This window comes from Streptopelia decaocto, assembly GCF_964273445.1.
Source record: "Streptopelia decaocto genome assembly, chromosome: Z".
Classification (NCBI taxonomy): Eukaryota; Metazoa; Chordata; class Aves; order Columbiformes; family Columbidae; genus Streptopelia; species Streptopelia decaocto.
In genome coordinates this window covers 74,718,559-74,746,178 of record NC_138657.1, presented here as the reverse complement: position 1 = coordinate 74,746,178, position 27,620 = coordinate 74,718,559, and the positions used below count along the sequence as shown (strand labels likewise).

At 42.0% G+C, this 27,620-nt stretch overlaps 1 protein-coding gene across 20 annotated transcripts in view; it reads left to right on the top strand.

Moving 5' to 3' along the window:
- Nucleotides 1-22,546: 22,546 nt before the first annotated feature.
- CELF4 (CUGBP Elav-like family member 4) overlaps nt 22,547-27,620 on the top strand; it is a gene marked incomplete at both ends in the record, with an annotated part of 685,986 nt that continues 680,912 nt past the window's right edge. For all 20 annotated transcript variants that reach the window (XM_082074681.1, XM_082074671.1, XM_082074682.1 and 17 more), the window contains one exon: nt 22,547-22,826. In XM_082074681.1, the coding sequence (XP_081930807.1) occupies nt 22,547-22,826 (280 nt within the window). The remainder of the gene's footprint in view (nt 22,827-27,620) is intronic.

The window sequence follows — 27,620 nt, the reverse complement described above, 5'->3', positions numbered from 1 at the left end:
TTCCTTACCCTTTCCCTGAACTTTCTCATTTGCTCTACATGAGCCCTACAGTAGTATCCAGCACCTCAGATGGTTCAAAAAATTTGGAAAGCCTGCCTTGTGCTCCCCAAAACTCTCAGATATCTGTCCTGGGTCAGTAGTTCTCCACCACTGTGTTCCATCTCATTTCATCTACAGTTTTGTAATTCATTAAATGTTATTGATTCCTTTCACTGGCATGGTGGGGTTCAACCAAGAGAAGAGCTTCACTGAACTTTATGAACAGTTTAGGAGAGTTTCTGTTGGTGAAAAAGTTTATAGGTGACAAGAGACGAATAGTGAAGGAAACAATATTTTTGTCATATTTTGCTGAGGTTGAGTGGGAACATCAAACTATTGCCTTCTGTTCACACAAGAAATCTCTGGTATATTTAAAATACTCTAAGTCTCTGCCTAGACTCTAAAATCACTTTCCATTTCATCAAGGTTTTGTACTATGCAAATTACTTATATTTAGAAGACACTCATATTTTAGAAGTTCCATTTCATTCTCAACCTGTAACTTTAAACAGATTTAATTTTGGGGTGTTTTGGGTTTGTTGTTTGTTTTTTTTTTTTTTCTACTTTCCAAAATGTTTTGCTTTGATTTCATATTGTCGGAAAAAATTCCATGATCTCCTTTGCATAAAAATTGGTGTGTGCTCTTAAATTGGCTGTTTTCTTTGTGCTTTGGCCACTAGAGGGTAGCACAAACAGCCTCCTGGAGAGAAGGTCCAAGTACCCCCAGGACGCTTAAGGAGGACGGACAGACATAGCGGGGTGGTGAAGCAGCAGTGGGGGGCTGTGAACAGAAGATCAAGGTTAACTTAACTCTGCTCAGCTCGACAGTGAAGCCACCTCTGAACTGACTTCATCTAGACATGCATGATCATGGCCATTAACCAAGTGTAAGTGTGGTTTGCTGGAGCTGAAAAAGGGTACATAAACATTCATAGTAATGATCTGCAAGAGAGGTTGGTTTGTTTACATAACTGTGTATGTTTAACCTGTTTAACCCTTTGAGCAACATACATGTGGACCTTCATGAAAGTGCACAGAACACCAATTGTAATATTTACAGGAACAGACTATGTATACATTCAAAGATTTTGGAATTAATCAGAGGTATATCGGGGAAAACAGACAGACAAAAAAACCCTAAACAACAACAAATAATTAAAAAAATCTCATTAAAAAGGTAGGTATAACAATGGTGTGCCTTTGTAAATTCAGAAATTCAGGTGTACAATAGCCTGGATCCTCTCAATTTTTCAGAAACTTTACTTCCACTGATAACCTTTTGGATTATAATTCACATAACTGTCACTTGACTTTGCCTTGAGAAATTTTTTACATCTCAATCTGGATGAAAGGTTTACTAGCCTACCTAACCTAGGCCTGAAGCATAACCCAAGACTGAGAAGAAAGACTGGAGACAGATGCTCTGTAGATAGAATGAATTTAATGTGCAGATGCTTAAAAAATAGGTCAGATCTAGTGTAATAATTTTCTACTTCCTACTGAAAATGAAGGACAATAAACTGCAACATCCCAACTAAGATTCTAGCTGCCTTGGATTTCCACAGGAGAAAACAGGGTGAAGAAGCCAAGTCAAAGAGGGTGAAAATGCAGCAGAGATACTGTGCACACTGACCTCAAGGTAACATGTAAACTGTAACTGCCGTATGGAAGTACAGAAGGCAGAAGCAAAACACTTAAGAAGAGATCCAGTACAGAACACGATGCAACAGCTGAGGAAGGCCTATTAAAAAGCAATTTTTATGAAGGCCTTACAGTAGGCCAAGGAACTGGAAAGGAAAAAAAAAAAAAGAACGTCAGATGGGAAAATTATATAACAGGTTGTAGATCATCAGTGATTTTTTTTTTCTCAGCAGCAATGAATCTGGTAGTAAAATCAGCAGAAAAGCAGTGTACAGGTCCACTGATGGCAGGAATAAAGCAGACCCAGGGGAAAGCCTAAATGGACAATAATTGCAAGTTATTATATACTGTGCTACAGTACAGTGGAAAGCTGGTCAGCTATTAGCAAGGTTGGAAGGAATAATCAAGAGGACAGAGAAGAAAGTTTATAATCTTTCAGAAACAGTGAAACAGAGGCATGGCTCTGGAGCTGCAAGATGAGGAAAGAAGCCAGTGATAGAGAGGGAATGACATTATACACCAGGGTTGTATCTCCACTGGTGAGGAAGGAATTTGTTGGAGTTTATATATATTTTTTTATATATATTTATATATTTATTTATATATTTTAAACCACTGTGGCCTGCACTACTCTAACTTAGATGGGGTACTTAGGCTGGGAGTAGAGGTATTCAAAGCTGATGGAGACAGAACCTCAGGAGAGCAATTCAGCCCACCTTAGATCTGAATCATGACTGGGGCTGTGTCTCCTCATCGACTTTACAGGGAGTTTATGGCAACTAAAAAATTAATTTGAATTTCTTAATACCTGCAACCATTTGAGATGAGGGGGATGTTCAGAAGCTAGAGCAATGAGGACCATGGGTAAACCCACAGGGAGACTATGATTATGAATTACATGCTTAGGAAATGTTGGTAAGGAACATCTCCATGGCATCCCTTCACCATCCCTGAAGTTGTTTAAAAGATGTATAGATGAGGTTCTTAGGGACATGGTTTAGTGCCAGAGTTAGGTTATGGTTGGACTTGATGTTCCTGAAAGTCTCTTCTAATCAATATAATTATGTGATTTTCAGGTTTTTCTACACAGTGTCTTTACTGTCTCTTAACAGAGCTGCAAGAACACCCATACTTTCACAAGCACAGTGAAACCTCCTCAGGGACGAAGCAATGCCCATGTACACACAGAGCAACCTCCAGCCTGAGAACAGAGGTGTAGAAAACACTTCCTTGGAGGTTAGTTGGGAAACGTCTCTGTTCTAACACCCCATTAAAAAAATCATATGTAATGTAACATAGTATTACTCATTATCCCTTTTACCTATTGTTATTCCTAGCAAAACCTATAGCTAACAAACAGTTTAGGTGAAACTGAAAACTGAAAGAAGAGAAGAAATGGAACAGGGAAGGTACCTTTGAGGCTCAACACACTTTCCAAGGCAGCCACAACATACACTCAGCAGAAGTTTCAGCTGGGTGTTTCTATATCTAATAGAGTTTCCCTTTTTAATTCCTAAAAGGCTTTCACTAGAGTAGTCCTAGGGCCAAATTTATTTACCTATGTTAAATACTTTGTGCAAAATTCAGTTTTTTCAACACAGACATCCAATGTCATGGGAAAAGCTGTGGGACATCCCACTCTGTCCTGGAAGTCCTATGTCATATCTATCTGCCCCAAGCACATGTCTTAACTACTGTAGGGTATTTGAGAGATCACTGGACACCCTTGTTCAGACAACTACATCCTGTCCCTAGGTACATAGTTGCTATGGGACAATAAAAAATGATAAACAGATCTTGAAGGTGACTCATATCTCCAGCAGGCTGAATTGCCTTCTGCAGATGTCCATCCTTCTGCCTCAAATTTATATATCCTTGAATAACTAAACTTCTTCTTGCTTTCCTCAGACAGGTGCCAGAGTTAAGTGGGATGAATCTGGACCTAAGCGTCTCCCAGTCCTCAATGTATTTATCCTATCAACGTTCCTGTGAAGGAAAGAGTTGCTGTAATTCTTCCCTGACATATGGGCAACAGAAACAGTCATGCAGAGAATTGGTGCTTGAGGAGGAAGTTGACTTTCCATCTCCTAGATTGTAACTGTTGAATTGTCCCCACTTATGTTATTAGAATTAGTTGCCTCCACAACAGCCAAAGGTTTAAAAACAACATTATTATTAATTTGATTCTCCTGCATTCATTTAATTCAACATTGTAGCTTATTTGTATCTTCTCTTTTTTTTTTTTTTTAATGCATTTTTGTCAAGTCCTTCATTTTTCCCTGGCATATCTTGATTCAGTTATGACATTAGGAAAAAAAAAAAAAGAGAGAGAGACAAGAGCCCAACTTTTCTGCTGATTATTTCAACTCCCACTACACAGCAGATGACTGAGAAATCTTAAAGATGAGTCAGAGGGTGGAATAGGAAGTGTGGAGAGATTGTCTTAAATTAATGAGGGTGCTGAAAAAATATGTGGAGAAAAAAAAAAATCACATTTTTAGATAAGTTGTCTATAAAGGTTTTCTTAGTAAAAGTATATTTTAATGTGGAGGAGAGAAAAAAAAAAAAGTTAGAAAATGTATTTATTTTCAATGAATTTGTGCCAAAAATTGGAGAAAGAATTCAATCGCTAAAGTGTAATGAAGGAAAAATTTACATTATAAGGTATCACAAATCAGGTTTAATTATGGCATTGCCAGTAATGTAACCTTAGAATAGTGCTTAGATGGAGACCTGCAAGGGAAACCCGAGTGACTCAGGAAATGGGAATGAGTCAGTAAAAGACTTCTTTCCTTTTCCACTTCATGCCAGTTACCGAGCAGGGCTCTGCTGAGGTCATGAAGGATATTGAGATCTTGGATGCCTTTCTTCAAACAAAATATCAAATCCAGTGATGCTTACTGATAGTTATTGAAGATCCCACAGCCTGTATGCAAAGTCCAAACACAGTAACCTCATAGACATTCCATGGTTTAGTGCTGGATCTAGGTTATGGTTGGACTCGATGATCTTAAGGGTCTCTTCCAGTCAAAATTATTCTATGACTCTATGTATCGATGCTGCATTATCAGTGAAGGAGGGATTTTTCCTTCACTTCCAGATCTAAAACCCTGCCTGGTTCCTAGCTGTTGTTAAGCAGACACTGTTCTCAGCAATCTCTGGCCTCTTAGGACCAGTTTCACATCCCATCTGAGAAAGACATGTCTAACACTGTACTGCCATCTAACACTCTTCTGGGCTATTGATTCAACACAGACAGCTGCTGAGGAGATTTTCCAAAGGACCTGGCATGTGAAAGGTGGTATTTTGCACACAAAATTCAAACATTTCAAGATGTTCATTTTAGAATCAGAAGCAACAGTTTAGTACAAGATTTTAGTTTGTACTCGGGTGGACATAACAGTGAATGAGGGTGGATGAGAAACCTTATGTGATTCATGGGAAATAGGGATACAGTGTGTAGTTTGCCAGAATGCACTCTGCCAAGAGAGTGTTTTTCATCAGTGAGTACCTGGAAGGGTCTGGGAGACACTAGGCAGTGGGCAAGTACAGAGATACACTGCTGGCAGTTGTGAGAGGAGTGGAGGATTTTGTTGGCTTTGTAGTATGTTGTTTTGGAGCCAAGTCTTGAAGATCTTACTCTGAGGTGATTGCTTGTTGCATAGCTTGGATGAAATCACAGGCTGGTTAGGGTTGGAAAGGACCTCTGGAGATGATCTAGTCCAACACACCTGCAAAAGCAGGTTCATCCAGAGCAGATCACACAGCGATACGTCCAGGAGGGTTTTGAATGTCTGCAGAGGAGGAGACTCCATAACCTTTTTGGGCAGTGTGTTCCAGTGCTCTGTCACTCTCAAAGTAAAGAATTTTCTCCTCATATTCAGATGAAACCTCCTGTGATTCAGTCTGTGCCTGTTGCTCTTCATCCTGTCATTGGGCACCACTGAAAACAGTCTGGTCTCATCCTTTTGACACCCATCCTTGAGATATTTGTAAACCTTCTCTTCTCCAGGCTGAACAGATGCAGTTATCTCAGTCTCTCTTCATAAGAAAGATGTTCCAGACTTGTAGCCCAGTCCTGGACTCTCTACAATAGTTCCTTGTCCTTCTTAAATTGGGAAGCTCAGAACTGGACACAGAACTTCAGATCTAGCCCCACCAGGGCAGAGTAGATGGGGGATAAAACTTCCCTTAACTTACTGGTCACACTCTTCCTAATGCACCCCAGGTACCATTGACATTCTTGGCCTCAGGGGCATATTGCTGACTTGTTGTCCACCAGGACTCCCAGGTCTTTCTCTGTAATACTGCTTTCCAGAAGGTCAAGCCCTAACCTGTACTGGTGCCTGGGGTTATTCCTCCCTAGGTGCAAGGTCCTACACTTGCTTTAGTTAGATTTCATTTGGTTTCTCTCCGAACAGTCCATCATTTAGCCTACACGACTTCTGAGAGGAATCATTGTCCTGAGTTTTTTTGCATTGGTCTTATTTTGCTTATTTTGCATAAAGTCTTATTTTAGATCTGCCTTGTCACGTGCTTTGATTTTTTTGAATTACCCCCTCCAAAGACAACAGGAGAACCTTTGTCTTTGCCTGCTGCTGGATTCAAAGGAGTTTTCCTTGGTTGGACACTGGGAAGATAAGCTGATAAAAAGACTAGTTAACTGGTTTACAACAAATAGGATAGAGCTGATAATGACAGCAAGTGAGAAGGCTGGCAACTGGGCAGGGATAACAGGATTTATTGGGAAAGTCAAACATGAATTGAAATGCTTTTAGGCTACCAAATGAGCTAAAATGATAAAACAAGGGACACCAAACTATGCCAAACCAAACTTCTGGGATGAAGATTACAGAAGAGAGGAGAAAGAGAAGAAAGAACGATTGTAAAGAGACTTAACAAAACAAAAAAAACTAACCAAACCAACCAACCAAACAAACAAACAAACAACCAAACAAACAAAATCAACAAAACAAAAAAAAAAACCAAAACAAACAAAACAAACAAACAAACAAACCCTCTACAACTTCGCAAGGGAGCAGAATGATGACATGAAATGATGAATGCTGAGCAGGAAGGGAAGAAGTGGAGCAAGTCCTTTTACTTGGGTTTTGAGCCAGGCTACGGGAAACAGATAAACACCACTTTGCTTAAACCTGAACTGGCCTTGTTTCATTATCTGCATTTTTTTTTTTACCACAGTCATGCTGAAAGTAAGGCACATGTATGAGAATACTACTCATGTATTCATATAATGAATAAAATCTAGCTTTGTTCTTCAGCTCTGCACAAGTGATTCTTCCTTGCAGGTCATCTGGGTCCACTGTTTCTGCAGCAAGAACAGCTGATACCAGCTTCCTTAGCACAGACAGAAAATGGCAGGCTGCAACACATACTTTGTCTCATTTGTAGTTTGGTAGGTTGAGAAAAGTTCATTTTCTTACAAACTGCTATACAGAACTGAGGATTACTAGCTTCTTTTTCCAGAGGTGCAATACAAAAACAGTGGTACTGCTTTTGTAACGAGGGCAATTTAAGCATAGGAATCCGGGGAGTTGGAGTATTAGCCATATTGCTAAGGAAAACAAAACAAAACATTAAAAATAGATACTTCCTCACCCAGCAAATTTCTTCAAGGCCTTCTTCAAGCTCACACAACTAATTTATTTTGGCTTTAGGTTTTGGTGGTTGGTTTGTAGTTTTTATTCCAGCTTCATCTCTTGATCTAACATGACTTCCTCTGGTTCTAACATTACAGAGAAGACCTCAAAACTGAAATCCAGAATGAGCTACACAATCAGAGGAAGATTTTTCATACTTGAGGAGTGCAGCATAGGATCACAGTCTGGAGACCACCAGTAATATTGTATGAGCAAGTATTTGTCCTTGAAAAAGACAATGGTTTCCTGTTAAGTTTCCTTCAAAGATGCTGTGTGTGTGGGAACAAGGTAAAAGGACAATAGTGCCATTCCCATTTTAGAGCTCATGAAACACAAAGCAAATTGGCCCACAGCCACACCAGAGATCAGAACTAAGGAGTTAGTCCAAACCATCAGACTCCAGGTGTGAGACAACAGGCTGCATTGCCTTGTCCTTTTCCTAAGACTGTTTCACTGGCATCTCTCACCAGTGCTAAATGCATAAGGAGAAGGATAATAAAGAGCCTAAGTGGAGGGAAATAATGAAGAATTGTGAGGTTTTGTTCAGTTGCAACAATCTCACATGTTTATTAATAGAAGGTTGCCATGTATAAATATATAATTTTGGCTGGATATGGGCAGCATCTCTTTAATTATCTGAAGAAAGAGGGTACTCATTATATAGATAGTACAGGAACATCATTCAGCAGAAAAGCAACAGAAAATTTCAAGGAAAGAAAGACACGAACGGATATTTTTTCCCATCTCTTGCATTTCATTATGAGTCATTTCTACAGTCTCTGTGTATATATTTTTACATATAAACCCCATAATATCTGTATGACTTATATAAAATCATGTGTGTGCTTCCTCAGTTACTTTGAAGGCAGGCAGAAGCTGTAAATTCTGGAAAAAAAAAAGAAGTGAAATGTATGCAGAGCTGACCCAGCTCAGTGTGCAGTGACTGAGGGTAGAATAGAATTTGGTTTCACAAATTGAACTTCCTTTCATAGCAAATGTGTCCCAAAGTGCTTTACATACAGTACAATGAGAGTGATGCTGGGAGTGGAGGCAAACACAGCAGTCATTGTAGGCACAAAAATAGCTCACATGTAGCCTTCTATATTAGAATCTGTTTCAGCAGGAGAATGCTGGCCTTGGAAACGTTATTAACTCTATATTTATCTGTTTCCTTGTTGCCAAGGGATGCTGAACTCCCCCCTGGACAGCCTCTGAGGATGGTTTCAAGAGCATCATACCTTCCATCCTCTTGAAAAAACCCTGCTATTATCATCCCCAAGTCTTCATATTGCACGCTTCATTTCTGATTGTATTGGTCTTTCTTTTCCTCCATCTTGAACCTCGTCTCATTGGGTATCTACTGTATTCCAGACTGTTGTCAGTCAGAAAACAGGATAAGAGCCAACAACAGCATTACATTCAGTCCTTTATATTCATTTCAACTACAAGGACTGAGTTGTATTGCGGAAGAGTGTTTCATTGTTGCTAAGATTCCCAGGCACCTCTTCCATCATCACACAAATTATCTCCCAGGAAATTATTATGTCAAGGAAAACTGCCATGTGTCGTATGGTATTTATGCACCACAGTGACCTTTCCTCTGTGCACTCATGGTCCACTTATGAACTTAGGACTGAATCTTTCCCACTCAGTTTTAGAAGTTCACTTGAGTTAGTGGTTAGTTGTGCATCTCGTCCTGTTATACTGTGTGTTTGTTGAATAGACAAAAGTATGTCCACCAGTTGATTTTGACTAGTCAGGAATGAAAATGTCATCCAGAGATTCAGGTGGACATTCACCTCTTGTTTTCTGGGGTCTTGCATTAGCCAAAATCAAAATTTGTCGATATGAAAAACACGGAATGACTCTTCATCACCAAGTCTGCTACTCAGTATAAATGAGAAACTGGAGGTCAGCACAGATACATGATGTCCCTACTGACAGCATTGTTAGACTCAGAAAAGAAACTCTGTTCTTATCATTGACATTCCTCACTTCCAGCACAACGCAAATAAGGGAAACCTTGGAAAATCTACTGCGTGCTTTAGCATTCAGATTAGGCTAACATGTACAAAGACTGTGTCCAAAACGACCAATAAATACTTTTTGTTTGTTTGTTTGTTTGTTTGTTTGTTTGTTTTGGGTTTTTTTTGTTGTTTTGTTTTTTGTTAAATCATTGTTGTTCCAGTCCCCTGATTGTCCAAATGAGAGGGATGTGAAAAAAGCATGAAATAGTTCCCATCCATACTGCATGTCTCACTTTTCCTTCAATGGAAATCATAGCACAGGAGTCTTGACATGGTCCTGAATCTCACCCTAAAATAAGCTCAGGGACACAGAAACACTGTTAGGTCTACAAGCTGTTCTGTACTCAGTTAAATGGGGGAACTAATACTGCTCAGCCTGGCCTCAACTTGCATGTAAATTCATTGATAACAGAGTGTCTTCCAGTTTACACAAGCTTAAGTACAAGAAATATCTGTTGAGATTATTCAGCTGAGGAGCTGGTTTATCAGAAGGCACATCGTCCTCCTGAGCTCACCTGACATTATTGAGTTCTGATTTTCAAACCTTCAATATGCTCTGTGGCAGGTATAGCAAAATCAATGAGATATGATAACAGGGGATGATTTGGTATATAATCTGCTGCTGGCCAAGTTGAGTGTTTTCAAAGAAGGGAAAGGGAATATGACAGCCAAAAGAGTTATTTAAAAATGTATACTTATATTTGAAGTGTATATTTGAGAAGTAATAATAAAGAATTCCTTGCAACTGTCAATGCTTAGAAAAGTTTGAAATGAATCTTAGTGTTTTGAAACCAAGGAGTATGCTTGGGGCTATGGTAGCTTTGGGTCTTATGTACCTAGGCAGAGGTTTTTCCCTCACACAGTTCTTATTTTCATAAAAAATAGAATAGAGGAATTGAACAACAGCAAGTTTTTCTATTGAATTGTTTGTCATGAAAGAGCAGGTCCTCACCCAACATAGACAAAAGTTATTTTCTACCAATCATTGGGACAGAATTTACATTTCCTTGAAAGAGTCCTTGCTTTCAGATTAAAAAGTTGATGTTTTCTGGAATAGGGTGTGAAACCTGATCTAGGCTTTCTGTAAAGCTCGGAAGAGTTGAAAATAGAGGGAACTGATGGCCTTCAGACAGCAGCACTTGCTCCCTTATGAAGAAAATTCCCTGCAGAATACAGTCACCAAACATTGTACTTGCACCTTCAAGTTAAGCACGAACTCCTATGTGTTCTGAAACCCAGACCAGTCCACTTTCTGTAATGGAAACTCACAAGCCACCAAAAAGGATGTGGTCTACCTTGACTTCAGTAAAGCCTTTGACACAGTCTCCCACAGCATCCTCACAGCTAAGTTGAGGAGGTGTGGTCTAGACAATAGAGTAGTGAGGTGGGTTGCAAACTGGCTTAAAGAGAGAAGCCAGAGAGTGGTAGTCAATGGTGCAGAGTCTAGTTGGAGGCCAGTATCTAGTGGAGTGCCTCAGGGGTCAGTACTGGGGCCAGTATTATTCAATATATTCATTAACGATTTAGACGAGGGAATAGAGTGCACTATCAGCAAGTTTGCTGATGACACTAAGCTGGGAGGAGTGGTTGACACGCCAAAAGGCTGTGCTGCCATCCAGCGAGACCTGGACAAGCTGGAGAGTTGGGCGGGGAATAACCTAATGAAATTTAACAAGGGAAAGTGTAGAGTCCTGCATCTAGGCAGGAACAACCCCAGGTTCCAGTATAGGTTGGGAAATTACATATTAGAGAGCAGTGTAGGGGAAAGGGACCTGGGGGTCCTGGTGGACAACAGGATGACCATGAGCCAGCACTGTGCCCTTGTGGCCAGGAAGGCCAATGGCATCATGGGGTGTATTAGAAGGGGGGTGGTTAGTAGATCGAGAGAGGTTCTCCTTCCCCTCTACTCCGCCCTGGTGAGACCCCATCTGGAATATTGTGTCCAGTTCTGGGCCCCTCAGTTCCAGAAGGACAGGGAACTGCTGGAGAGGGTCCAGTGCAGGGCAACGAAGATGATTAAGGGAGTGGAGCGCCTCTCTTATGAAGAAAGGCTGAGAGAGCTGGGTCTCTTTAGTTTGGAGAAGAGGAGACTGAGGGGTGACCTTATTAATGTTTATAAATATATAAAGGGTGAGTGCCACGAGGATGGAGCCAGGCTCTTCTCGGTGGCAAACAATGATAGGACAAGGGGTAATGGGATCAAGCTGGAACACAAGAGGTTCCACTTAAATTTGAGAAAAAACTTCTCAGTAAGGGTGACAGACACGGGAACAGGCTGCCCAGAGAGGTTGTGGAGTCTCCTTCTCTGGAGACATTCAAAACCCGCCTGGACATGTTCCTGTGCGACCTCACCTAGGCGTTCCTGCTCCAGCAGGGGGATTGGACTAGATGATCTTTTGAGGTCCCTTCCAATCCCAAACATACTGTGATACTGTGAAGGCTCTTGCCTTAATTTGACCTCTCGAGATGACTGTGGAAGACAACCAAGCTTCCAGGCTCCTTCACATGGATCACATGTCAGTAACACAAGTTTGCTCACATCTGAGGCTCTCAGGTCATGTCAAGTTGTACAAATGCAGCTGACTCAGCTGTGAGTTGTCATTTCATGACAACTGAACCCCAAAGATCATGAATATGTTGATATATGCAGGGTTATAATCTCATTAAATGAGGTTTTTCAGCCATATAAAATCTTAAGCTAGCTGATTTCCAAATGGCCTGATTCTGGTTCTTCAAGGGAGCAGAATTGTCTCTCAGGTGCATTGCTAAGGAAGCCCATTGATTTCATAGGCAGTAGTAAGGACATACATGGCTGCTGTTTGCCATGCATTTCTCTCTGATGAAAGGACGGTATAGCCTCACCATCATGTCCCACTCTGTACAGTCTTGATTCTGTTCAAGCTGTGTTACAGGCAAACAGACACCATGCAACCCTCTGATTAGCCAGTTGAACATTTCCAATGGTTAAAACCAAGAGGAAAAATAATACTATATTTCTTTCCCTCTGCACAGACCAGGAAGAACAGAACACTCGAACGGGCTGCCTAGGGGGGTTGTGGAGTCTCCTTCTCTGGAGACATTCAAAACCCACCTGGACACCTTCCTGTGTACCTCATCTGGGTGTTCCTGCTCCAGTGGGGGGGATTGGACCAGATGGTCTTTCGAGGTCCCTTCCAATCCCTAACATTCTGTGATTCTGTGAAGAAGAACAGGCCTTTTCTGTTCAAAATCAACTGCCTCTGGAAAACAAGGTCTGATTCTGTCAGTCTGGGATTTTGCAGGGCTCTCCTAGGCCTCTTCTTAGCACCTCTCTGGCTGTGCATGAGCAGAAGCATAGTACGAACCAATGCATGGAAGCAGACCTATGGTATAGTAACTCTCCCATTTTGACTCTGAGTCTTCAGTTAATCCTACCTTGGACACCAGTACTTCATTTGACTCTTTCTATGTGCTTGAGGTGACTTGTCATTTACATTGATGGGAGATCTTCCAGTCCATCCAGTGTAAGGAAGCTTACACTCATATTTAAACTTGCCTCATGATTTCACACAAAAAAGCTGACTTCCAATTGTACATGAAACTAATACTGGCATATGCTAAGTTTCAGTGTTAAAATACATCTGTAAAAGCATGTACAAAATTCTCTGTTCACCTTATGTACTTTTTTTTTGGTGTAGGTAATTTCACAAAGGTCAAGACATCTTTACACTCATTACATTATTTCCTTTCACAACACAATAGCTGATAGTGATAGGTTTCCAGCCTCCACAAGAAGCCACTGTGGATGGAGCTGGAACATTTTGCCAATCTCCTAGATGAATCTGAAAACTGTGGATTCAGAGACCTTTTATTCCACTATGGGCCCTGGAAGACCCTACTTTTATTTTGCCATTTCTCCACACACTTGACCCCTTTGACTTTATGTTTTTACCCCTTCAAACCATTGCATCCAGTTTCCTTAAGTGCGTGTTCAGAGCTTCCTCAGAAAGACCTCAGTTTCCTTACTTACCTAGTTATTTTCTGATTACTTCTGGATTTCTTATCCTAACTCGTTTCCTCACCAAGACATTTCTAGTTTTTACAGGGCTCTGTACCTCTCCTGCCTTCCCTGTGAGTCACAGTTCTCAGTTTTCTCTTCATTTCTGAATTCCCTCTCAATCCCTCTCTCCCCCTTTTCCAGTCTCTCTTTTGACCTTCTCTATGTGTTTTTTCTCATCTGCTGCCTCCTCCTAGAGATCTGGCACTTCTGCTTTCTAAATTCAAATCTACCATTTCCTCTTTAGCTAAAGGTCTGGAGGGATGAACAGCTCTCAGTAACACCTATCTTTCAGCATCACCCACAGAGGTAATGTGGCTCCAAAATTGAATGGATACATGCAGAAAGCACAAAGGATTAAAAATTGTCTGTTCTAATTTCAGGGCCAGCACAACCCACCAGCTGGAAACACAGGAAAAGACCTCTTCACCCTTCTACTGCAGTCAACAGAACAAATGGAGTCTGAATCTTTGTATTACAGTCACTTGTACTATAACTATTACTTTAAGATCACAGAAAGGTACATGCAAAGCGCAGTTTTCCTGAGACGCTGGAAGGGTGTCTGAGACAAAAACAGCTCCCAGGTAGAAAAGTAATTTTGAAGTGACCAAGACCCCATGATTTCTTAGAGAATACACACTTGTGTGCACACACAGCAGCCAACTGCGCTCTGGTATTTGTTCTATAAGCTTATTAATGTTGGGTTGACTAAACAGTTGGCTGGAATCATGAATAGTCTCTCCTTTTGCTGTCAAAGCCCTGGACTGTTTGTTTATCCTTGCTTATTTCCTTTACAGCCCCATCTGCATGTCTGGCCTTTAGAAGACAGCCCACAGTATAGGTGATTTACTAGCCTGGGCAGAAATAGACAAAAATAATAAGAAATTGAAATTTAAAAAGGTATAAGACCAGATCTGAAGCTTATTACATTCATAAATTCTAGGATGGATTTAGAAAATTGGCCATTAAGGAAACTGAGCATATTTGCAACACCAGTAACAAATAATGCATGTAGAGATATCATCTATCGGACAGCAGAGAACTGATAGATTAGTAGATATATAGACAGACAGATAGAAATATAGTGAAATAGACAGAGAGATAGACAAAGAGATGGAATACAAAATCAGAAAAATATATTTTCTTTAAGTATACTATGAAATTCTAACAGAAAGCTGATGAGAAGCTTTTTTGCAAATTTGGCTGTAGAGCCCCCTCCTTCTCCATCTACAGTATTTCCATACGTGTATATGTTTGCATGCACACATACATGCATGCAGACACACATACGCTGCCAACACTCGGTCATCTGCCATGCATCGTTATTAGAATGAGGTATATGAAATCGGCAGTGTTGATGCCGGACCCTGACTGACATTCCCTCTGGCTACTTGGAGAATAAAATAGGTGCAGGAATGGGTTTTGTAAAACAAGCATTCATTCATGCAAACAAATCCAATATTGAGACTGTGCCCACAACACACATCGTTCAAAGGGAGACTGGGCATACCTTCAGAAGTAAAACATGCCACAGGATATCAGAGAGTTCTGAATCTGAGCACTGACTTTGTCATTGTTTCCCCTAAGGCTGTAAACCTCCACTTCAAAAGTGACCACTGACTTGGGATGATAACGTTACACACCTAATCTCTACACTTAGTTCTCTCTAAAGTTCAGCAAGCAGCTGGGTGCCCAAATATGAATTAGCTGCCCTAAGTCCTTTTCAGAATTAGGCTTGATTTTCAAGAATATGCACTGACTGTGACTACAGTTATGGAAGGACAGCACTCCCCAAAAAGCTGGTTTAAAATACGTCTTTAACTTAAATTAGGTTCAATAGCCCTAATGCCAAATTTGAGAGACAAAAAAAAAGAGAAAAAGTAGTGATTTTTTTTTCCTTACAGCTCTTTGCATCATGTTTATCATCATAATTAGCAAATATAATTGTGAACACACATATGCACACACATATATGCAAGCACACATGCACACACAAACATGCACAGAAGCCCTAATTAAAAGGAAGTTGTTCTAGTTGTGAAGACAGGCACTTAAATATTAAGAGCCCCCAGAATTGAGGTTACGTGCACAACCTGGATTTTCCTTTGTTGTACAGATGCATTCTAATTCAGCTTTTAATTACTTGATCATTCACAGAGTAGATGGCATGTGCAGTGCCATTTGTTGACTGCAGAGAACTGGAGGATTCTGCTTCCCATTTCAAGCACACAGGAGGGGCAAATATTCTCCTCCAGGCATGACCTTTTGTTCTTTTAACTCATTCCTCTCTCAGACCCATCCCTTCTCACTCTGTATTCCCCCTCCCAGTTCCAGTCCCATATCTAGTTTCCTTTTTTTGTCTCTCTCTCAATGTCTTTTTCCTGCCTTAGCTTTTCATTGCCAGCCTCACAAGCTCTCAGATCCACTATGCTTTCCACAGCTTATTTTCCAAAGTTTTCTTACCTTCCTTCTATTAATTCCTCCTTTTTTCACCATTATTCTACCACAAACGGTTTCCCATAGATTTATCTCCCCTACCATTTCTCACCGTTTTCCCAGATTCTTCCTACTAAGAGGCAGACTGCTGTGTGTCAGCACAACCTTTCCTCCCAAGTTCTCCCTAGCTAACTGTATCAATGCAAATAAATAACTGGGGAATTCTTTAAACCTGGGTCCAAACGACATGGCACCATGTAGCTATACTGCTAACCTCTGTTTTTTAAAAAAATACAACATTATTGTCTGTAATGCCTACTGGAAACACCCAACTGGTCTGCAAACAGAAGGTGCCTGGGGAGCTGATATGAGTCAAATCCATGCCAAAGACTGTGGTAAGATTAAGGCAATTAATAAATACCTTAAGCCCATGTTCAGGACCCAGTTCAATTGCTAGTAAAGACACTACACTTGATTGTGAATCCCAGTCTGTTCCCCATTCTTGTCTCTTCTCAATCCATCCCAGTTTACTCTGACCTCCTTTGTCCTTTCAGGTCTCATAAATTACCCCTAGCTGCCTCTTTTCAGTTTCTGCTCTGGCCACACTATTGGATCTCCCTGTCAGTCCCCAAAAGCTCAGGAAAGACAGAATCCCTGCTTTTGTCTGAGGTATCCAGGCTCCAATTTTTCCTAGTCTGTCCCAGGGCAGTGCTGCAATGACAGGTATAACCCTTGTCTCTGCTGGGGCATACCTGGTGAGAGCCAAGTCACTGGGGAATCTGGTTTTGGAAATCTGCATCTCTAGTGAGTGTGTGAGAACTACCATTTTCCCAAGGCTTTTAATTGGCCACTTTGGGGCAGATTTTCCCCAACATAACAAAAAGACTTGAGAAAGAGCTTCACCTCCTGTCAGCTCTTAGTATCATGCTGTAAAGCACTAGGACAGGAGAGCTTTACAAAGCATCTCATTTGACTGAGTTCAAACTAGTCCAGTTCTCCTCTGGGCTGTTCTTGTGGACAGATAAATATCTCTAGCTGAAATTTTCAATAAATAAAAAATTTGAACTGAATGCAGGCACCCAACTTGGAGAATTTCAGCCAAAATATGTGCAGTTTATCAAAGCTGAACAGGATTTTATTATAGGGAGTCTCAGGCAACCTTTGTAATTGGCGGTGCTACCAGATCCTATTAAGCTGAAATCTCCCTTCCTCACAGGGGCGCTGTGAGCATTAATTTGTTAATGATCACACAATGATTTGATTATGAAAAGAACCACATTAACATGAAGCATTATTATCCCTACAATACAAGCTTGCCTGCTTTCATTACTCATTATGTACAGAGGCATACATATTATGGAAAAGGTATGAGGAGATAATAAACTTGGTATTCTTTTCAAAGGACTTATAGAACATGTTTACAGTGTTCACAGCACGGGCAACAGGAATATTCTGGAGAGCTCTGTTTAAATAGCAGAAGCCATTGGGTGGAATGTAATTATGTGTATGTATGTGTCTGCACAAATCCTGTGTCTAAATAGACACGCAAACACACACATACAAACACTCTTTTCTATTTTTCTGTCCTCTATTAACCCCCAGTTTCTATGCAGCCTTGACTTGACCACCTGAAACTCACCAGTCCTACTTTAATAACAAAAGGCCTCCATAAACAAAGCACCCTTTTTTATTACAGTGATACCTTTTGTTGCCTACGCTAACTACAATCCTCTGCTAAGCTCCTTTGGATGTGAATAGTTTTTCATTTCTCTCCTCAGCCAACCTTTCTGATTCTAAGATAGAGGAAGGGGAAAAAAAAAAAAGAACAAAACAAAACAAAAATCCCCACACCGATTCACGCATTAATTCAGGGACCAATCTTTCAAATGTTCACAGGAGTAATCCTTCCTCAAATGAATAATCCCTCTGACCACAGCAGACTGATTAACAACAATGCAGATTAAGGTTTTCAGGATTGGGCCCATACCCTGATGCTTGGGTTCTCACCCGAAGTTTAGTGGATGATGGTCCCTCTCCTTTTGTTAGATGTATTAGAGGCCCACATGCAGCTCTCAATTATTTTATTTGATTATATATCTAATAGGCCCTGATCCTGTCAGCGCTCTCTGGAAAGCCTAACAAGCTGAAGTAAACAATCCCAGCCGAGTTAGAAGTCTCGGCAGGACCAGGCCCTTTAGTAGTAGCTGAGAACTGTGTCTTTGAATTGTGATCAGAAAGTGTTATCTTTGCTATTAAACATCTTACGTTTTATTTGGAAAATCTCAGCAAAATCAGCTAGCAGAGAATCTGGGAGTATATGGGCCGATTTGGCTACCTAGGTCTAAAGAAAGATAAATTACTATTTAAAACCCAAATTCACACAAACTGGTGGTTTGTTTTTTTTTTTTTGGAACAAAACTAGCTTGCAGTTTATTTTATCTATTTAAAAACAAAATTCCCATGTATTGCTTATTTATTTGGAACACAACTTGTCTGCAATTTTTTCATATCATTCAGTGAACGATGGTTCTGTGCGCTAGGTCCAGGGTTTTGAAGTTCAGCAGAAGAATCTCCCTCCAGCAACCTTTCGGCCTATTCCTGCCTTTCTTCTTTACTTGCTCGTTTCCTGGAAAATGAAGATATTCAGGACTGATGTATTACTACGTCCCCCCTTCCCTGCACCAAATGGTGTTCATTAAAAACTTGCTGCTAGCAAGGGCCTGATCCAGCCCTCCTAGAAGTCATTGGAAAGCTGTCTATTGACGTCGTGGGGACGAGGAGCATACTAATGCATGCAAGTACCTTTACTAATGCGGGCAGTCCTGTTAACAACACCGAAGTTGTTCACAGGATTAACAGCAATCAATCAAGCCCTTTGAAAGGCACATTAAAAGCCAAAGCCTGGTGCTGCAAACCCTCTCTCGCATGAGGTGTGTGTATACCTGTGGCTGGTCCTGCTGCATCTCTCTGCTCCTGGTCCAGCAATGTCAGTGCATTCTTCCAGCTGTGCTGATTTGAGGAAGCATTTCATCTGAGGAGATAAGAATTACTGGAAGAATTACTGGTGATCTACCCCAAAATATTGTTTGTGTTTCCAAAAAAGGATGCTAACTTAAGTAAGGAGCAGGAGCAAATGAGGCTGTAAAAGGGCTTGGAAGGGGGATATTTTGTTTTTGGGGTTGTTTTTTTTTTGTTTTTTTCTTTTGCAGGTAGGCACAAAGTGAGGGGGGAAAGGTGGGGGGAAGAGAAATTTAAAGTGCTTTATTTTGATTCCAAGCTGATAAATAATTTTCACTGTCCAGAAGAAACTGAAGCCTGTTACAAAAGACTTTATTCTTATAAAATTCCTGTGGACTCCCTCACTTATGGATTGCTGAACTGGACCCATTGTGATTACACTGGGAACATTTCTCACTTGGGAACTGTTCGGCAAAGGCTGGTTTATAGATAACAATTTCACTCCTCCTTTGCCTGTATCTGTTTAAAATCTAGTACAGCCCCTTGTACATGTGTAAAGGTGCTTATGGGGTACAGCTTATTTCCATCCACTGTAGCAGCTGTGTTCATCTCAGAGCCCTTGTAGCAGTATTTGTGTCCATATTATTTCATCCTGCCACCCCTCACAGCTGTGCCTGTGCACCAGGGGGCTGTACTTGAACAGCATCCATTTCTAAATGACTATACTTAACAGCACTGTGGAAACGGGGCGTGGACCAGCTCAAAGTTTTTTTTTTTAAATATATATTATTATAAAAAGGACTCCCTCTCAGCAACAAAATTACTCTTTTCACTGCCCTGCTCTTCTAATTGTCTTTCATTTAGGATAAACCATGATTGCAAGCAGAGTGGCCTGCTCATGGACAAGGTGTTAACAGAGCTATCCCTAGGATGGATCAGTGCCGGATGATGTTTCACTTTTCACTAGAGTAGATATTCCTTCTCTAAAAAAGGTTTAACAAGTCTCCAGCACGGATGCATTTTCAAGGTTCAGAAGGAGCAAATATTAAGATTTTTAATGTCCTGGTTCAGGGTGAGGGGTACCAGAGGATTTTGTTTCATGCAGATTTTGTTGTTGTTGTCATTCTTTTATCACAGTCCAAGGCACAAGGCAAGATTTGAAAGCGGGTGAGTCACGGGGCTGAGAATTTGTGAGAGGGGCTGTCTGAGGGTTTTACCCACCCGCAGCTTCTGCGCTGTCAGATCTCCTTGTCTTTAGCCTTTAAACGTTGTAAGTGTGTGCCTGGGAAGGGAAGACAGACAGATCCCCCCCTTAGACCCCAATAATAGCTTGCCTGGTCAGACAGCAAACAATGCGCGGTGCCTGCCACCATCCCGGCATTAGGCGTCTGACAGCAGCTGCCTCACCATTAGCGGCAAAAAGATATTTAAAGAGCCATAATAGGCGGTGAGGGCTGCCGGGGACCGGACTCGGCTGTCCCCCCAGGTGCGGGCCCCGGGGGAAGCGGGGCGGGGGGGTGATCCGGAGGGGCCGGGCCCGTCCCCGCCCCGCCGCCCGCAGCGCTCCCCCCGCGAGGACCGTCGGTCGCGCAGGGGAGGGGCGCAGCCCTGCCGCACCCCCGCACCCCCCTCCACCCAGGACCGCCCCCCCGCACCCCACTATCGGACCCCTCCGCTCTCGTCTCTTGACAGGGGCGCCCGTTTAAGGCTCGGAGGGACTCGCAGTCACAGTAGTTGTAATAGCTGAGACACCTGCATTGGGTTATTATTTTTTTTAATTATTTTTATTTTTTTTAAGAGCGGGGGTAGGACACTGCCTTGCTACTCTGTTATTAAAACAAAAGCCAAATAAAGTGAAAACTGCTACAAAGGTGCTGTGGTTTTGTTTCTTTTATTTGTTTGTTTGTTTTTAAAACATAAATAAATTCCGGTCAATAAAACATGCAGGAACGTTGCAAATCTAAACTAATAATCTCCCTTCTCCACGGCTGCCCCTTCCGTTTACCGTCACACGTGTTCCCGGCGCCCTGCCCGGCGCTCCCGGGGGACGGGCTGCCGGAGGGGTCCCGCTCCCAGCCCACCCGCCCCGGGTCCGCCGCCGCCTCCGCCCCGGGGAGCAGCCGGTGGCGCCGGGAACAATGGTTGGTAGCCCCCGCGGTGCTTGGGGGCGGCCCTGGCCTGGCGTGGGGGCCGGCGGGGACTGCGCGCACCCATGGGGTAGAGGAGGTATTCGGGCGCCGTGTGGCTGCAGCCCGGCCGGAGCGGGGGAAGGTTCCGAACAGGTAACTCGCAGGCTGCTCTGAGCTCGCCTGCTGGAGCTTCTGCGAGGTTCATCCCCGCACAGCTCGCACGGAAGCCGGGGGAAAAGGGGGGGGGGGGGAAATCAGAAAAATTGTTCCGAGCGCACGCAGAGTCTTGTTTTGTTACTGTCCGGATTGTTGTTATTATTATTTGGGGGACAAGGGAGAGTTTTGTCCTTAATCCGAGCCTCCCTGCCCTCCCCACCCCCAGATTCTATGAAAGGAGAGCTGACTTCATTTCCACCATACAGTACACTTTGTCTAGAGAGCATTGTTCGGACAAGCAACTCCCGATCCCTGATGACTACAAAATACGATTTATGTTTCCATCAGAGAGGGACAGAATATCCTGATGGCTTGAAAGTCGGGCAAGAAAATCTTATCTGATCAATCCTTTCCCAATACACACACACACCCGCACACACAGCTAGTATAGGAGATAACGCCCGCACTGATCGTACGTAAAATAAATATCGGCAGCATGAACATTAACAACAATCATCTCGATATTTTTCGTCTCCCTCCAAAGAGCTACAATAGTATAGTTTGTGCCTTTCCTAGCTTGATGTGATCAGCAACAACATAATTTTTTGTTAAAAAAAAGGAGCTTAAAGAGCATGCATTTTTTTAGATGCAACAAGAACATATATAATAAAGAGAGCTTGTAACATCACGACCACAACAACAACACCAAAAGCAACCTCTGAGCCCGAGGATTCGTCCGTATCTGAACTGCTTTTATTATCAATTGCGAAATAATAAGAGTAAATAAGAGACATCATAATAGGAAGAAATAAGAACACCTTGGGTTTGTTTTTTTTTTCCCCTCTCAAATAAAAAGGCAGATTTCCCGATGATCACTGAAATTATAACGACAGCGATTGATCGGAGGGCTTGCAAAGGAAAAGAAAAAAAAAATCATCATCATTGGTCCTAAAAACGCAACCGTTCCCCTTTGCTCACTTGGCACAATAGAAATTGACTGTGTCTCAAAGAGCCATGCGCCTAGTGCTATTTATAGCCAGGGGCTGTGTTGGAAGATACCATTAAGCTTCTCCCAGGCAGACAGACAGGGGGGTGGTTGGATGGGAGGAGGGGGTTTAGCCAGAGTAGAGGCACAAGCAATCCCCCACCCCCAGCCTCCCTTCCCCGCACAGACACACATCCACGCACTCACACCCCACCCCCTAGTCTGGCTGGGAATTTGAACCGATCCAGCCTGTTTAAACGGAAAGGACACAGATCTTCAATGTAAAAAAAAAAATCAGATCAGACCCAGAGAGAGAGAGAGAGACACGGAGAGGGAGGAGTGTGTGTGTGTGAGTGTGTGTGTGTGTGTGAAAGAGGGAGAGGGAGCGAGAGAGCGAGAGAGAGGGAGAGAGGGAGAGAGAGAGAGAGGGAGGGAGAGAGAAAAGAAGAGGGGGAAAAAAAGGAAAGAAGATTTTCTCTATGTATATAAAGATGGCCACGTTAGCAAACGGACAACCAGACAATACCAGCCTGAGTAGCAATCACAGCAACCCCAGCACCAACGGGCATATGAACGGATTAAACCATAGTCCCGGAAACCCATCCACCATCCCAATGAAGGACCACGATGCCATTAAGCTCTTTATTGGGCAGATCCCCCGTAACCTGGACGAGAAAGACCTCAAACCGCTCTTCGAGGAGTTCGGGAAGATCTATGAACTGACGGTGCTGAAGGACAGGTTCACTGGCATGCACAAAGGTGAGTTACCTCCTGAACTTTCCCGGGAGAGATCGGGAGAGGAAGGCAAGCTCCCGCTCCCTCTCTGGGTCTCTTTTTCTCTCTTTCCTTTCGATTTCATTTCATTTTATTTCATTTTCAGTTGGCCCGGGGGTGGAGGCAGCAGGCTGGGAGGGCAGGGAAAGAAATAATAGAATCTCCTGTAAAGAGAAGAGAGAGAAGGAAGGGGGTCAGCTCCGTTTGGTTTATTCATTAGTATTTTTATTTCTTTCCTCCCCTTTTTTTGGGGGGTGCGACGAAGCCACTTGCGAGCGCCGGGCGGGCGGCGGGGCTGGCAGGCAGCTGTCCGCGCGCTGGTGGTGCTGAAACCGGGATTTCTTTATTTATCTTTGGGAGCCGCACATTTTCCACCCGGGGGTGTGTGTGTCCGTGTGCTTGCGCGGAGCTGGGGAGCCCCTATTTTACAACTGTTGTGTAGCTGGCACCGACGCCTTTTCTTTTTCTTTCCTTTTTTTTTTTTTTAAGATTTTTAAAAATATTTTATTTTATTTTATTTTATTTACACTGCTGTTACAATAATTATCTGTAGCGTACTCCAAAGCCAGAGGTGGAGGAGAGTGAGTTGCTCCGGGGGCATTTAATTTTCCTTTCCTTCAGCATGGGAACAGGGATATAAACAACAATAAAAAGAGCCTATCTATCTTAAGCGGGGCTGGGGGGGGTGTCTGTACGAAATCACAGCATGAGTGTGAGTGTTGGAGAAGATGATCCAGGAGAGACGGGTTGCAGTTTAGTTATAGAGCAGAGAAGTCTCTGAGCAGGCATATTCTAAGCACTACTTTAATGTGCCCAAAGTCCATCCCGGGAACTTTTTAGATTTTCTTTAAAGGCAGTGAAGACATACTCCTCATGCGATGCCTAACTCACTCCATCTCTGCCTGCTCCTTTCCCTGCTTAGGTTAGGCTCTCCAGAGGTGCATTTCAGATTAGACGATGCTACATTTTAGAGGTGGGGGAGGGTGTGTGTAGTGGGGGAGAGATGCTCAGATCCTCGGATAGGAAAGTAGGACTCACAGGAAAGAAGTTGAATATAATTTGCATGGTAGCCCCGCTTAGGAGCACACGAGACCCAGGAGTGAAGCAAGCCACTTTATTAACTCAGCTTCTGTATATGTGTGTGTGTTTATTTCATTAGATATGTAGCTATCAAAAATAACAGCAAAAATCAGATCAGAAGTGATTGGGGTGTGACTCCGAATCTAGTGCGGAAGAAGAAAGGGTTTTGCAGGGGGCCACAGGGGGAGTGGAAGTTACATGTGTTATAGGAGAGGTTCAGTAGCAGTGTCTACTCCAGCTTGGTGAACTGCTGGCAAGGAGAGCCACTGGTAATGGCATTACTGTCTTCCCATCTTTCCAGATGCCTTGGCAAGTTGTAAATCTTAAACTTAATGGCATGTTCAGCAGGCATTTCTTCCCCCTTCCCACTCACTCTCCTCTTTTCCACCCTCAGGAAATGAAAATGAAAATGTACCCTGATAGTGCAAAGTAGCAGTTTCAACGCGGGCTAGAGAAAATGTTCAGAGCTCGGGGACCAGGGACTCAGTCGAACTTATAGGGTATTTCTTCCTTCCTTTCTTGTCAGTCGCTCCAAACACCCTTCTCATATTTACAATGATCAGCGTAGCCCGTTCGAACCTTGCTTTATTTTCAGACAAGCTTCCTAGAAGCCACATCAAGGTCCGATGGGCATCATTTAAACATGACATCTGTATTGTAATAGTTATTAATAATAATAAAAATAATAGTAAGAGGCACAAGGAAAGAAAGGTCCTGGGAGATTTCATCTAATAGATGAGGCATAGTGAGAGTAGCCACTGAGCTTGTGTGTGCGCACATGTGTTTGCAAAAATTATCTAAGGTTTCTGTAAAATAAAAATTATAGCAGTTAAAAGCTACACTGAAGAGAATCACTCAACATAATGTAGAGGAAACCTTTGAGCTAACACCTTGTGAAAGGATTTTTGTGGTGGAGAGAGGTTATTTTTATTTGTTGATGAGGTTTTGTTCTTTTGTTATGTTCTATCAAACCTGTAATTAATCGATCTATACGCTAACTTGAATTTCTATTTCATAGAAGTGAATCCATCCTCTTTCAGTTCAGTTTTGCTTTTACTGCATGCCTGTATTCACAGAGACAAACTCAAGAAGGAGGGGAGGGAGGCAGAGAGAGAGAGAGATCATTTATCTTGCTTGGATGTGTTTAACACATATTCCTGAATTAAGCAAGATACTAACTTCATTTCCCTTCATTTCATTTCTGTTCTAAAGCTGCAACCTAGGAAAAAAGCCAGATGGGAAATCTTGTCACCTCATCAAACTAAATTGCATGAGTTCATCTTGAAAGAAACAGTCATTTTAAACCTCCTAGAAGTTTTGGACTTTGGAAGGAAAAATGATGACGATTATTGTTATTTTGCAGGCTAGGGTTTGAGAGAGGCTTCAATAGACACCGAGTTGCCAGCATTTCAGAGATCGGTTTTATTTAGTACATCTGAGAAGAGTTTGAACTCCTTTCTAGCGATGCCGCTGATTTATTAGCTAATCCTGATAAAAATGTGCCTCTGGCTACCTGGAAAAAAATTACTTTCTTGCCAGTAGTGATTAATTACTATTAAGTCAAAAAGCATGATGGGGCTCTGAAGAATGAGGATTGCATCTGGCTTTTTTATTATTTTATTTAATTTTATTTCATTTTGAGTCTTTTTTTTTTTTTTTTCCCTTTCCCTTCTCTATATGCTGTCATGTGAAGCATAGTATTCACTCAGGTCTCCTTATTTTGGCTCTGCTTTGCAGGCATAGATGAAGAATTGCACAAAGATAGTCCAACTTGGCTCTCTGTGTTAGGATGGCAATATGAAGCCCCAAGATGTTTTCCATAAGTGATGCATAATGCTTATACATTAATTGATCCATCACTCTCAGTTGATTTCATTCCTAATCCAGGGGATGAGGCTGTGACAGTAGTATACCATGAAGGGTTAATAGTGGGCTGTAGTTTATTTAAGTGTACGGAGAGCAAACCTTGGGTGTGGAGAGGGAGAAGGCAGTTTTGTGTTGGGAGGAGGGAAGAGAGAGGCATTAGCTTAAAGTAAAAAATGTAGCAATCAGAATAATTTCAGGTGTAAATCTGTTGAAATGAGAGTGCAGGATGTATATACCTGAAAATATTATTAAGCGAATCTATTGTGATACTCCCCTGTAGCGGGAAGAAATTGAAAATTAGCAACCTGATGGTAAAGTACATGACTATGCCCCCCTCCCAGAAAAACTATCACCAAAGGAGAGAGAAGTCCCAGGTTCTCCCACCAGCAGCCCTGGATGATACCGGGTCAGATGCCAGGGAAGAGGCAGGGGAGCACGATTCTTTCACAGACACGCAAAGAGATAAAAGGGTAGGGGGGTATCGGTGTGTGAGGAAAGGTGGAAAAGGCTTGCCAGATCCCTGAGAGATGCTTTTGTGGCATGAGCGTAGCTGTAGCATCTCTCCCCCATCCTTGCTTCTCTCCACACGGGGCAGGAACACGCTCCTGCCATGGTACTTTGCTCTAGGGTTGGGAAGAGGCTGTGTGCTGAGATCTGTGGGTAGAAACCTACCGAGGCTGAGCTGACCCACCCACGCGCTCACACATACACACACACATGCACAGAGTTAACTAATCACACTTGAACAATTTAGCAAGCCATTCATTCATAACTTCCCCCCTTCTTATCTAACAGTGGAGTATACTTAAAGGCTGAGTTACTGGGAGACATAAAGGTTAGTGCTCTCAGGACAGCCATATTATAATGCATTATCTTTGAAGTCATTTAAGGCCAATTTAAGAGGTATTTAGTATAATATTTATGAATTAATGTAATCTAAATATAGGACTGTTCCCACAGGTTTAAACAGCCTTTTCTATTGAAGCATGCTTGTACCCAAGGCCTGGAATGTGTTTTAATTTAAAACACACAGGTCTCCATAATATTCTATTTAGGAAGTCAGAAGAAATCAGCATTCCACACTTAACTGAGATTTACTGAAACACAAGCGGGTGAGTGCACTTAAAGAGTGGAGATAGTGTGCAGTGGGAAAGCAAGAGTCTTCCATAGACGCGAGAGCTACAACATTCTTTCAGCCCTCATGTAGGGAGGGGAAAAAACACTAAACCCACCAAAACTCCTTGAAATCCACCATTGTAGTCCCGTGGTTTAGACTGTGTACCTACCTGACCCGAACCTCACTCAGTAAGCATTTGATGCAGCTAGAAAAATGCAGCATGGAAAGAATAGTTTAGTTCTTTTACTGCTGTATCTTCTCAAAAGTATAAATAATTTTTAAATTTAAGACACCTCGAGGGTAGGTAAATGCCGCTTCCATTCACTATATTCTGTTCCATTTGATTACAAAGGTTGATGATAGGAAAATTAAAATCTTTTTATGTCTCAGAATGTTTGTTAAGGTTTTGGATGTCTCAGAAATTCAAAGGTGCAGTGAGAATGATCATTCAATCAAGATGATATATTTGTATATAAGTATAAATGCATAGATTCATGTGTATGAATACATACAGAAAAAAAAAATATACACATTCATGCATATAGCCTTTGGGAAATGGAAATTTAGTTGAAAAGAAGCACAATGCAATACAGGTGCTAAATGAACTCCTCCATAATTGAAACATAAGGCTTGCCCGGCTGAAAGAAACACATACAGCATTTAGTATGGTAGTAAAACAAACAAGTTTTAGGGAGGTAAATGCGCAAATAAACTGT